General features: G+C 38.9%; 1 protein-coding gene across 1 annotated transcript in view; it reads right to left on the bottom strand.

Annotated features, from left to right (window-relative positions):
* Positions 1-14,206, bottom strand: part of adamts16 (ADAM metallopeptidase with thrombospondin type 1 motif, 16) — a 226,589-nt gene that overhangs the window by 53,047 nt on the left and 159,336 nt on the right. The window contains exons 15-16 of the mRNA XM_080216078.1: positions 13,749-13,872; positions 12,494-12,738 (exon numbers count right to left, since the gene is read on the bottom strand). Of these exons, the coding sequence (XP_080072204.1) occupies positions 12,494-12,738; positions 13,749-13,872 (369 nt within the window). The remainder of the gene's footprint in view (positions 1-12,493; positions 12,739-13,748; positions 13,873-14,206) is intronic.

The following is a 14,206-nucleotide window of genomic DNA, read 5'->3' as shown; positions in this document are numbered from 1 at the left end:
GAGTACTATTAAGCATTAAGTCATCTCAGTAAACATACAGCACTGGACGTGTATTTGTTTTAGCAGTTCCCCGACAAGTGAGCTTATGGTAGCCTGATATGAAGCTGCAAATGCTTCTCTCTATTTCGGCACGTTTGAATGCAAAACCTGGATATTTCTAATGAGTCCAAAAGAGGAAATGCTGGAAAATCTCAGCAGCTCTAGCAGCATCTGTAAGGAGAGAAAAGAGCTGATTTTTCAAGTCCAGATGACTCTTTGTCAAAGCTCTTTTGGTTTCAGATTCCAGCACCCACAGTAATTTGCTTTTATATTTCTAATGAATATAAAATCATTAATCATTAATGCTTTTCTCAAGGTTTTATCCATAGATTCGGCTCCTCGTTAATTGGATGACATTTTTGTTCCCAACTGACGTGGCATTGTATTGATGGCTTTTTGTATGGGATACTCCAATGTTCAAACACTTTAGTTGACCATGTGCTCAAAATCAACATATCATCTGCAGTTTTAAATTCTTATTTTTTTTCTTAAGTTTGAAAATCTTACAATGTCTAGTTTTGCTTCAGCACGAATGAAGACACAGCTAGCATGATGAATAATACATTTTAAAAACTCCAGAAAATTCAGGAAATACTCAGGAGGTCTGGTAGCATCAGTGGGAAGAAAGAAAAAAGGTACAAAAAGGTTGTTTTTATAAAGTGCCTTTCACAATGGCTGGATGTCCCAGTGTGCTTTATATCTAGTTAAGCACTTCTGAATTATAGGCAGCCAACTTGCACACAGCAAGATCCCACAAACAGAATGTGTCAGTGGCCAGATCATCCACTTTTATTATGATGGTCAAGGGATAAATACTTGCCAGGGTGCCAAGGAGAAGGGCAGCCCATTGTCTGGTTTAATCTCTCATCCCAGTGAGTGCACCCCTGACAGCACTTTGTCAGCACTGCACTGGAGTGTCAGCCTTCATTTCGATGCTCAACACTTGGACTGGGACTCAGAACAGAGGCGGGAGTCACTGCTGACAAAAGATTAAGCACCTTTTGGCAGAATGTTAACTTCTGGCAGTATCTGTGGAGAGGTGAAGTATTAAGCGTTTTCAGCATTTTCTGGTTTTATTTCAGATTTTCAGTATCTGTAGCCTTTTTGCTTTTGTTGTGGCATAACAATTTTACCCTTGATCTAAAATGTGAGAGAATCTAAACGTTCATTTTTATTGAGCAGATTTCTCAAGTGCACACGGTAGCAAAAACATTCAATTGGATTTATACCTCACAGATAGGGCTACGTTTGGCTACTGCACACACTTGTGGAATGAGGATAAATACTTTTAACAAGCTGTGTATGATTTGTTCTTTTCATTTAAATATACTAATTCTAATAGATTGAATCAATGGTAGCATTCTCATCCTGCGGTCTGAAGGTCATGGGGTCAAGCCTTTATAACAGCAGCCTTTTCATTTTATTGTGAACCTTATCTATAAAAATAGTTGCTTTTTCACTGATTTAAGAGTGTTAATCTCTGCATATTTTCAATAACTGTAAAAATTGTGAAGGAATTAGCCAGTTAAGAAAGCAGTAGAGTGCCGAAATGATTGCTGAAACATTCTCTATTCTGCTAAGTGCAAATAGAGTTTGAAAAAATTGCCAGCTATTCAACGACTATCTACAATTGAATAAATCACCTCCACTACTGTGAATGCAACCAATCCCCCAAATTCATTCATCAGGCTGTCTCTGAAGATAGAGATAGTAAATGGCAGTGATGATGACACTATTAAAGAAACCATCTCTGTAACACAGAGATTCCCAGAGAAAGTAGGAATACAAACATAAGAATTAGGAGCAAGAGTAGGCCATCTGGCCCCTTGAGCCTGCTCTGCCATTCAATAAGATCATGGTTGATTTTTTCATGGACTCAGCTCCACGTACTTGCCCGCTCACCATAACCCTTAATTCCTTTACTGTTCAATAGCGTATCTATCCTTGCCTTAAAACCATTCAAAGAGATAGCCTCAACTGCTTCACTGGGCAGGAATTCCACAGATTCAAAATCCTTTGTGTGAAGAAGTTCCTCCACAACACAATCCTAAATCTGCTCCCCTTTATTTTGAGGCCATGCTCCCTAGTTCTAGTTTCACCTGCCAGTGGAAACAACTTCCCTGCTTCTATCTTACCTATTCTCTTCATAATCTTGTATGTTTCTATAAGATTCTCCCTCATTCTTCTGAATTCCAATGAGTATAGCCCCAGTCTACTCAGTCTCTCCTCATAAGCCAACCCTCTCAACTCTGGAATCAACTTAATGAATCTCCTCTGCAACCCCTCCAGTGCCAATATATCATTTCTCAAGGAAGGAGACCAGAACTATACACAGTACTCTTGGTGTGGCCTCACCAGTACCTTATCAGCTACAACATAACCTTGCTATTTTTAAACTCATCCCTCAAACAATGAAGGACAAAATTCCATGTGCCTCCTTAATTATCACTGCATCTGCAAACCAACGTTTTGTGATTCACGGACAAGAACATCCAGCAGCATGTTCCAATTTTTTACTATTTTAGTAATAGTCCATTTTGCTGTTATTCCTACCAAAATGGATGACCTCGTATGTACCAATATTGTACTCCATCTGCCAGACCTTCGCCCACTCACAGACTATTTACATCACTTTGCAGGCTCTGCACACTTTGCTCTGCCATTCATCTTAGTGTCATCTGCAAATTTTGACACAGTACACTTGGCCTCCAACTCCAAATCATCTATGTAAATTGGAAACAATTGCGGTTGCAACACCGATCCCTGAGGCACACCACTAGTCCCTGATCACCAACCAGAAAAACACTCATTTACTCCCACTCTTTGCTTTCTGTTAGTTAATCAATCCTCTATCCATGTGAATAAAGTACCCGTAACACCATACACCTTTGTCTTATGCAGAATCTTATCTTATCTTGTGCCTTTGATGTGACACCTTGTCAACTGCCTTCTGGAAATCCAGATACACCACATCCATAGGTTCCCCATTGTCCACTGCACATGTAATGTTCTCAAAGAATTCCACCAAATTAGTCAAACATGACTTTCCCTTCATGAATCCATGCTGCGTCTTATCAGTGAGACAATTTGTATCCAGATGTTTCATTATTTCTTCCTTGATGATAAATTCAAGCATTTTCCCTACTACAGAAATTAAGCTAACCAGCTTATCATTACCCACCTTTATCTACCTCCTTTTTTTAAACAGTGGCATCACTTTGCTGTTTTCCAATCCACAGGAACTACCCCAGAGTCCAGTGAATTTAGGTAAATTACCACTAGTGCTACTTCCCCTGCCATCTTTTTTAGTACTCTGAGATGCATTCCATTAGGGCCAGGAGACTTGTCTACCATTAGCTTGTCCAACACTGCCTCTTTCGTGATAATGATAGTTTCTAGTCCTCACCTGCCATAACCACCATCAATTTTTGGCAACTTACTGTGAAGACTGACACAAAATATCTGTTCAATGCCTCAGCCATTTCCTTATTTCCAATTATTACATTCCACTTCTTATCCTCTAAAGGACCAATGTTTACTTTAACCACTTTTTCTTTTTATATATTTGTAGAAATTTTGCTATTTGTTTTTATATTTTGAGCTAGTTTACTCTCATAATCCATCTTACTTTTTTTTAAATAGCTTTTTTGTGGCTTTCTGTGGACCTTTAAAGATTTCCCAATCCTCTAGTTTCCTACTAATCTTTGCCACTTTGTATGCATTTTCTTTCGATTTGATACCCTTCTTTATTTCTTTAGACATAGCTGATTATCTCTTTTTCCACAGTTTTTCCTTATCACTGGTATATACTTTTGCTGTGCACCGCGAAGATCACTTTGAAAGTCCTCCACTGTTCCTCAACTGTCCCACCATAAAGTTTTTGCTCCCAGTCTACCTTAGCCAAATCCTCCCTCATCCCATTGTGGTCTCCTTTGCTTAAGCACAAGGCAATGATATTGGATTTTACCTTCTCACCCTCCATCTGTATTTTAAATTCAACCATACTGCGATCGCTTCTTCCAAGAGGATCCCTCACTGCAAGATCATTAATTATTCCTGTCTCATTACACAGGACCAGATCTCGGATAGCTTGCTCCCTCATAGGTTCCATTACATACTGTTCAAGGAGGTTATCGAGGATACATTCTATGAACTCCTCCTCAAGGCTGCCTTGATCGAGCTGGTTTGAGCAATGGGCATGTAGATTAAAATCCCCCATGATAATTGCTGTAACAGTTTTGCATGATTCAGTTATTTCTTTGTTTATTTCTTGCCCCATCATGCCTATCAGTGACTTTTTCCTCCTTATTATTTCTAATTTACACTCAAATGGATTCATAGAACATAGAAAAACTACAGCACAAACAGGCCCTTTGGCCCATAAGTTGCGCCGATGATATCCATACCTGCTAGGCTTACCTATAACCCTCAATTCTATTAAGTCCCATGTACTCATCCAGAAGTTTCTTGAAAGACCCTATCAAAATTAAATAGATTCAATCTTTTTTTCCACTGAACCTATATCATCTCTCACTACCACCCTGATGTCATCCTTAAATATCAGAGCTACACCACCTCCCTTACCTTCCTGTCTGTCCCTCCAAACAGCCTGATACCCCTGGATATTTAACTTCTAGTCGTGACCATCCTGTAACCATGTCTCTGTAATGGCCACCAAATCATACTCATTCGCGATGATTTGTACCGTCAATTCATTTACCTTGTTTCGAATGCTAGAGCATTTAAATAAAGTGCCCTTATGCTAGTTTTTGAAAGCTAATGCTTCCATTAATAACATCTCCTGAGTTCTCCTTCCTTTTCACTTTTTTCCTGATTGTTGATGTAGTTGGAACCTTCTTCCCACATGCTAACTTGCTGCTTTGCTTTCTATTAACTGTTATATTTCCTGCAGTTTTACTCTTCCCTCGCATAACTAAAAACACCCACCATGGTAGAGACCCCTCGATTAATATCTCCATTAACGTATGAAAGAATGATCATCTCGGGCCATATAACCTGCTGGTTGGGAATCTGTAGAAGTTTCCAGATCTCCTGTACAGCTGCCTAATGATCCTGGTTTCCTAGGCTGCTTACTGTTCTTCCTCCTCTATGAATAAATGCAAAGATTGGAATTCCTATGGGGTGAAACATATTTCACTTCAATTAGGAAAGATTCTCCAAACACAAAACAGCCCAAGGCAGACTTCCAACTAAAACTTAGCACCATGAAAATAAATGGAGAAAATCAGGTCAATCCCAAATAAAGTTATGACTCTTCCCCTGGAGCAATTTGCAGCTAGTGTGGAGGGGTGTGTTTATTAATGACCACATCAGTCACCACCAATCCCACAACATTCCCAGGGACAGGCTCCAATTGGGGGTGCAGTGGAGAGCCTTTAAGGCTTCAGCGGTGGGGTGGGGGGAGGATTATTGAAGTTCTGACTGGGGCATCCTTTAACGATGGCGCCCCAATTTCTGAGCAACTGTGTTTTACCAGTGTGTTTAAGCAGCCCCCACCTCTATGATGCCATGAATCACGCCCCCTTGTTTTTTTTTTGGCAGAGTGTAATAGAACTTGGAGAGAAAACCAACCTGTTTACTGGAGAGGAACACATCAGTTTTCTCAACAGAAACAACACTCTGCCATTTGGTGGTAAGATTTTGTCCTGTACTGTTCCACATTGTTGTGTTGATTGTACTCCCTACAGGAATGATCCATGGACAGCTCCACGGGACACACTTCTTGTGCCAACCCTAGATACCAGTTGTGGGCAGGCATTTTGGTGCCCACCCTCCCTGACAGCGCTCAGCCTTTCACAGTGCTTGTTTCATGCTGGAATATCGCGGTAACAACCCTACTTTGGATAGGAATAGGTTTTACATCTGCTCTTGCCTGCGTCAACTTCAAACATAAAATTCTGACCATAATCTTAAAGTTAGAGGTCTTCTAAAGCAAATGTAGGGAAAACTTCTTACTGTCTGTGAGAAAGAATCTCATTCTGCAATAAATTTTTGTCTTCTCTGCAGAGTGGAGCAGAGCACTTGGCTGTTGTAGAACCTGCACAATTTCAATAACTTAAATATGGTCTGCTCTGCCAGATAACTGTTCATACAATAAAGATGAACATTCAATCTATCGTTCTATCAGGCCAAATTTGTCAAATCAATTGAGATGCTTAAAAGGGACATAGGTACTTGCTTGGGAAGCAGAACATGCAATAATGGTAAGGATATAAGATTTTTAAAAAGTCACCTCGTCAAAAAAAAGCACAGGATATAATGCTGTTGAAATGTTCTCAGTTAGAACTGAAATACGGTGACTTCGCTTCAGAAATCAGCATTACATGGACAGGAACGAAGTCTGTCTATAAAGGTCTCAAGTGAAGACAGTTTTGGCAGGTTCAGCTTTTTGATAGCAATCGTAAGCACCACACCAAACTGGTAGTCTCACTTGTGAAGGTTGTATGAACAGCTAGCGTGTGAATTTATAAACTATCACACAAGATTCGAAAGGGCAAACTATTATTTGAAGCATACTGGACGGAATGTGAATTCACCAGGAGCGTTCGATTTTGATATCGGATGCAAACAGCAGAATAAATTACTATTCCCAATTGTACACATCTTTCTCTTTATCAATTAATCCCAAAATATAAAAAAGTGAAAAAACTCTTGCCAATTTTCAACATTATAATCTTATCATTATTAAGGTATGGTTTAACGGGACTAACTCAAAAAGGCTTATACAAGAGAAAACAAAGCTACAAGGTTAAAGGAAGTAACCTGGGCTCTTCCTTAATTTGAATGTAATCTCAGTTATTAATTTCCTCATTGATGATGCAACCAGTTATTTGCATTGCTGGTTGCAGCATCAGTGAGGAATCTAAGGACTTTATCAGACTGGGAATTACTTTGGACTTTTTCATTTTCTATTTTAAAGTGTATCTGGATCAAGTTCTACATTCTTAAAATTATGTAAATTCTTCCTCAAGGCAGGGCTGGCTGTTCAAGATATATAAAAATGCAAATAGATCTCACTTTACTTAGGTGCATTCAAATTTATTCTGTAAAGCTTCAAGTTTGTTAAAGGTTTAACATGAATAGATGGAATGTCTAAAACCAAGTCAACTATAACAAAAAGTTTGACTCACTTATTTTAAAAATAAGAAGCTTGAATTGATGCTGTGTGATTCTAATATGTGAATAATGCATTTGTCAAATTCCTCTCTCTCTATTTTAAGCAGAATGTTAAGTCATTTGAATAAATCAAATGCTGTCTCTTCTAACATAAAAGAGAGAGAACTTGCAGAAGAAAACACGAAACAAACACATCCTATTCTTTCACAACACAAAAGCAGTGGGCAGGACAATGTCTCGTGTTATTTATATGGACTTTCAGAAGGCATTGATAAAATCCCTCTCAAGATATTGTTAGCTAAAGGTGAAACTTATGGAATTGAAGGGAAATTATTGATTTGGTAAGGAATATGGCTGAGCAAGCAGCAGGAGACAGAGAGTATGAATAATGCGCAGAGACTTTGCTCATTGAGTGAAGAGCTGCAAGGATCTGTAATGGGTTCTTAACTATGGCCTGGTACTTAATGTCTTTGATGATGGAATTGAAAGCTATATATCTAACACAAAGATAGTCACCATTATAAGCAGTATATGTAAAAGTATAAAATTACTAAGAGATATTGATAGATCAAGTGAAAGGACAATAACTGGCAAATGGATTTCAATGTAGGCAAATTTAAATACCTATAGATTATACAGCAGGCTGTTTTCTAAATTCAAAGGTGTGAAGGTTCTGGGGCATTGATCATTAAAATGTTATAAACAGATACAAAAAAACTCAAAGACTACTGGAATGCTGACTTTTATACCAAAAGTGTAAGAGGCAGAATTCATGCTACAAAGCTCTGGAAGACCATGCCTGGAGTACTGAGAGCATTTCTCTCTTTTCTCAAACCTTTCACGAATGGATATAACTTGTCCCTAACTAATCTGTCTGGATGCCACATGATTTTGAGAACCTCCATCAAATAGTCACTCAATCTGCTCTTGTTTAAGGAGAATGATCTGAGCTTCTCCAATCCACTGATGTAACTGAAGTCCTTCAACCTGGAATCTGTTTTGTGCCTACTCAAAAGCCTTCATGTCATTCCTAAAAGGTCATGTTCAGAATTAGACACAATGAACAGAATCCTCCCGACCCAGCAGAGGCTGGTTTGGAGGCAGAACCGGGAGAAAAATATGAATGTTTTGTGTAAGATCAGCTTTTGGCAAGAGTTCTTTCTGAAGGCGGTGTTGATGTGGAAATGTTTAACCTCCTGGTGGCAGTGGGTGGTCAATTAGTGTCAGGTAAGTTGCATAGAGAGGATACTATGAGAGGAAGCAGCCCCACAGCAGAAGGTCACAATCTCGTCACTGCTGACACTGTTGAACAACCCTCTGGCAGCAAATGGCAAGGCTGCAGTCTGCCCTTATCGCAGGTTGATTTCAGCAGGACTGGAAGCTTCCACCAATGGGAAGGGCTGGAATATTCCGCCCTCCATTTATAAAGCTCAGGATACAGTATGCTGATTTTTTAAACCACAGTCAGCTGCAAATATTTATGCACATATATTGCAAGGTCACTCTACTATTGCAGCCTGTTTAGAATTGTATCCATTATTTTATATTGTTATTCCTCAGTATTTCTAATGATATGAATCACTTGATATTTTTCTGCATTAATTTCACCTGCCATGTGTCATGCATTCCTCCAGCCTACATCCCTTGATGTCTGTCATTACCTGCCTCATAGTTCAAAGTACTTCTAAGTTTTGTGTCATCTGCAACTTTTGAAATTGTATCTTGTACACCAAAGTCTCGGTCCTTAATTATATCTCTAGAAAACCAGTGGTCCTTGTATTATCACCACTGTCTACTGTCAGTTTGAAGAAAAAAAAATCACCACTCGTCTCTGTTTTCTATTATACAGTCAACCTTGTATCCATGTTTATGGTCCCTTTTCTTTTAAGAGTTTCAACATTGCCTATTACATAGCACCTTTAAAAATCCTTTTGGCATTTCATGTATGTGACAAAAACTACATTACCCTCATCAACTCTCTCTGATACTTCTGATACTGAACAGCCAGAACTTTGCTCACTTTCCAGTGCTTTGCAGAGAACTCAAACTTGAAGGTTCACATGTGGACTTAAGTAATTTGGTATCTTAGGATCCCTTAAAGAATAGCAAACAACTAAGAATTTTTGGCAACATTAATTAGAGTTTCTGTCTTAAGACAACAATCACACAAAGGTTGTTCGTGCAAAATTACCACACTAAATTTTATAATCGTCCCATGTCGCTACTAAACCTTTTTCTAAAACATGCCTGTTATGAAACACATTACGGGTTACTGAGAACGCTACATTATGATAGCTCTTGGCAATTTACCATTACATTCCATATTCTACATCCTTGGTCTCAAGAGATTTTACAGGCCTGATATGTTTTCAATCAAGAACAATATTATCTTGATTATAATCTTAAAGATTTGTATGGACTTAAGGTGTTCCAAATATTATTATTAGGTTAGATCATACTTCAGCGTTACACCCATCCATCCGACAGAAACACATTATTTAATTTTCAATCTTGGCATGCTAGTGGCAATGCCGGCATTTGAAAGAGACAATTGGATATTTTCTTTGTTAAACTGTACACTTGCAGAGTATCATGTAAGATTTGAATCAACCAATTTATAACACTGCAGCACTTTCACTGCCTGTTCAGGTTTGACAACATCTTCAGGTCATCTGGTGATATTGCCAGTGGACCAATAATCCAGACACCCACGGTAAGGTTCTGGAGAACCTATGCTCAAATCCCACCACAGCAGATGGTGAAATTTGAATTAAAAAAATATAACAATGATCCATGAAACTACCCTTTAGGGAAGGAAATCTGCTGATCTGGTCTACATATGATTGCAGATCCACAGTAATGCCTTCTGAAACAGCCACACAAGCCACTCTCTTCAAGAGCGATTAGGGATGAGCAATAAATGATGTCCAGTCAGCAATGCCCACATGCCATGAATGACCCTGGACAAAAACTCAGGTCAGTGGAGAAACTGTCAATGGCTCATTACCCTTTGTGGTTTATAACAGAAATGTTCATGAACATAGATAGAAAGATTGTTTCATATTGCAACTCCATTTGTACATAGTAGTGTACTATTTCAAGAATTATTCATCAAATGAGATACTTATTGCGAATTGTTACAATCCTGATTTGTTCAAACGCTACTTCACAAAACTATCATTGAGCAGCTCTATAAATTATAAAGCTTTTGTTTTAAACTATCTCTTTGATACACATGTATGTGTACCTCAATGGGGACAGGTTCTGGTCCACAGCAACAAGAACCAATACTATTGAAGAAGATTGCCAGCAGGTAGATAAGCAAGACAGGGTTTGGTGCTAAGCAGTGGAAGTGGGTTATGTAATGAGTCCCTTTGGAACAGGACACTTTTATACATTATGGCAGTAGTTCTCATTTTTTTTTCCCTCAAACTGATCCTTACCATTTCAAATTCCAAGTCGATCCGACCAACAATTTCACCTCAATCAACTGAAGTTACTGGTGCTCCTAAAATCTGCAGCTTTCTTGATCTTCTTTCTGTCTCTCTTTCCATCCCCTTCTTCATTTTGTGTCCTCTATCTCTCTTCCTCTGCATCTCATCCTCGATTTCCTTACCTTTCATTTCCTTTCTCTTTGTTCCTTTGTCTTTTGTTCTTTCTCTTTCTCTGTATCCATTTTTATCCTTTAGTTCTATTGCACTCCTCTTTCTCTCATTCATTCCTTTTCATCTTCATTTATCTCTCTCCCTTCCTGTTCCTCTGCTTCCTTTCTCTCAGTTTAACTTTATTTATTTTTCCTATTTTTTACTTTTCTGTTTTTGTCCTTCTCACCTGAAAAATCTATTTTTCCCTTTGCCAAATGGGAAATCTGTGGACGTTCAGAGGGAATGAAGAGGAAAAATAAAGTTAAAAGGCAAATTCTCCATCAATCAGTGGCAACCTTGACTCCTGTCGGGTGAAATTGGTCTTCAGTGGTATAGGGAGATACAAGGGAAGTAATGAACATTTTGCCCATTTTCACCCCATTGGTCTGTACTAAATCAGGTAACCTCAGAATTAAGCTGGAATTTTACTGCTCCGCCCACCACAGGAATTGGAGTAAGCGAGGGGCGGACAATGGGAAGGTGTGTTGACCTCTGGTAGGATTTTACGGTATTGAGATGAGCGAGGCGTAAAATCCTGCCCTTAGAGAGAAGATATTTTTCGTGAGATCTGCTTCTGAATCCTATGTAGACTGCCTCGCTGGAGAGCATTAGGCTCTGCAATATTGTTTCAAAGGCAATTACAATTATTGTCAAGATTTGGAAATAAACAATGACCACTTGGACTAATTAAGGGAGGGTAATCAATGCTTAGGAATGATGGGACTAAACATTTTTCAGGTCAGGCAGAGAGTGGAAAATTGGTAAGAAGAAACCCACAAAGTTGAAAAACCACACTGACATCTAGAAATTAAGACTTCAAAGAGTTTTGTGACTAACTTTCTGTGACTGACTAAATTAAACTTCAAAAACATATTTCTATCCCAAGAATAGACGGATCTTGAGACTTAAAGGCAGAGAAAAAAATTGATGGTTATCAATCCAGAGACACCTGCAGCAAGTTGTGACCCATCTAAAGAAAGCTGCATGGCATGGTATAATTGTATTTACATTTATTCCTGCCTTTTATCTCAAAACGGTACTTCTATTTGATAATAGCAAATAGTGGATTTGAAATGTGATCTATTACAGTTTATGAGGCATCAATAATCTACTTCCCTTCAGGTCAGGCTCATAGCACATAAAGCAGAAGTGAAATATTTATTGTAGATCATGCTAATCATGAGGTAATTCAGTGCTTGGACTTGTACTGAACTATAGTGGCAATAAAGGTTGCCCTTTTTGTTTTCTGATCTGTGTTAACCTTAATAAGGTACTGACTGCAGTGCTGAAATGTTCCTGGCTTAGATCATGAACAAAAATGTTAGCAAGGGATCCTGCCTTTCATCATCGCTCAGTAACTATTGTCATGAAATTCACATATAAATCTTTCATCTCTCTTGACAATATCCATAAGCATCTTTCAGTTGATAGGACACGAGACATTTGGTCATAAATTTCACGGATCGTGTTTTTGCCTCAGTGGACAGAAGACATTTATTGCAGACAATGTAGGTTCTCTTCCTTGACAGGCTCACCATACTGAAATTCTTGAAACCATGCCAGCGAAGACTAGTGAAACCGTGTATTGCACAATAATAGTTATCAAATCTCATATGATGGCATAACATCTCAAGAAACGTGCCACATTTTACTGACAGAATGTACTAACGTACCTCTATGACTAATGTTTCATTAGTAGGGCCCATGGCAGAGAGGCTTTCCTGTCGATTGTATGGCCTTTTATAGTCAAACACTGTGCCAGAAAATTTGTGCCGTCCTGGCCAATCCAAAGTCCAATGGCCATTGAGATAGTATTTCTGCTGCTGATTTCTAATAGCAATGTAAGCGTTGGAGATATTTAATTCATAAACACGAATGCTATATGCTCCTGCGGGAATAGCAACGACTGTGTAATATTCTGATGGAGAAAAAGGATATTCAATTCAATACACACTGCATACATTTTTCGCGCACAAACATTTCGGAGATCTACGTCAAAAAATAAAAAAATAGAATAACAAGTGCTGCGTTCAGACTACCAGAAACACATTCTTCCAGAGTAGTATTGAACCGTAGAAAGTTGTGTTACTTTGTTCTTGCTGTGAAGCCTTGCCTGACAGGAATGGAGATTTGATAATCTGGTAGGGAGGCCCGTGTGGGCCAAATTTGAGCTGCCTCTGATTTTGCAGAAATGAATTCTATGGATTGGATAAATTGGGACTGCCATGAAGATGTGCCAAGCATGAGTTAATACCTTCATGCATGGAAAAGAAAATTGCATGCTTGGTCAAACCATTCATAGCACAGATGTGAAATTATGGCCTGAAGGCCATACTTTCGACCTGCCAATTGGTCTGACTTCCAGAAAACGTAATGTTACTTGTTCATATATTATTTTTCTCATTGTATTCTCCGGGGGTGGGGGGGGGGGGGGGGAGAGAGAGAAAGAGAGAGAGAGAGAGAGGGAGGAAGTCCTTTAATTAAACTTAGAAATCTCATGTTCCCAGTGGCATTACCACTGTTCTTAGGCCCCGTCCCTCCAGGTAGCTGTGTGATTCCTACCAGCATTCTGAAATAGCACAGAGTGCTGGTTAATCAGCAAGAAAAGGTAGCTGTGAAGTTGGAAAATTGCACCTGGCTTCTCACGCCTGATCCAACATTCTGTTCAATTACGGGACAGTTCCATGCTAGATGTTGAAGAAACTTATGGAAACATAGGGCCATGAGACCGGAAATTCCCAGCCGAGATGAACAGACCGGACTTTTACATGGTCCGCCAAATTTTCTGTCCAGCCCACTACAACTCCTCTGGTGGGTGGGACAGGAAAATTCTGCATAATGTTTTGGATCTTCCTGCTCCATAGGTTAGATAGGTGTCATGAGTCACATGCAGAGAGATACAATACCATTACACAAATCATAACGTACGGTTGACATAGTGTTGTTTGCTATAATTGCCCTTGTAGAGTTTACATGTCGAGTTGTTTCCTTTGCAGACCCCACATGCATCTGGCACAGCGTTAGAACCCAGTACACGGTCACATCCAACTGCCTGTGAGCAATAGAAACAGTTAAAAACATATCAGCAAGATATTACATTTTATAATTTACATCTAATTTTGACTTGATTACACAAATAGCAGAGTGTCTCTGGGTTGAATTTATCACTGTGAACACAATTTACATACATCTATTTAAAAATCGTTAGAAACCATGATATAACTATGCTCAATGAGAATTCCAATAACTGGCATCATTTTCATGGAAAATATTACTTACGGGCTTTGGTAACATTGAAATGTCTCAATTACTGCCAATAGAATAATCTATCTTTACTCAGTTCAAATCACTTTTGGAGCAGTTGGACGAAAACTATTCCATGAGGA

This window comes from Carcharhinus amblyrhynchos, chromosome 2, assembly GCF_965287045.1.
Source record: "Carcharhinus amblyrhynchos chromosome 2, sCarAmb.v2.hapA, whole genome shotgun sequence".
NCBI lineage: Eukaryota > Metazoa > Chordata > Chondrichthyes > Carcharhiniformes > Carcharhinidae > Carcharhinus > Carcharhinus amblyrhynchos.
This window is presented reverse-complemented; position numbering and strand designations above follow the sequence as displayed.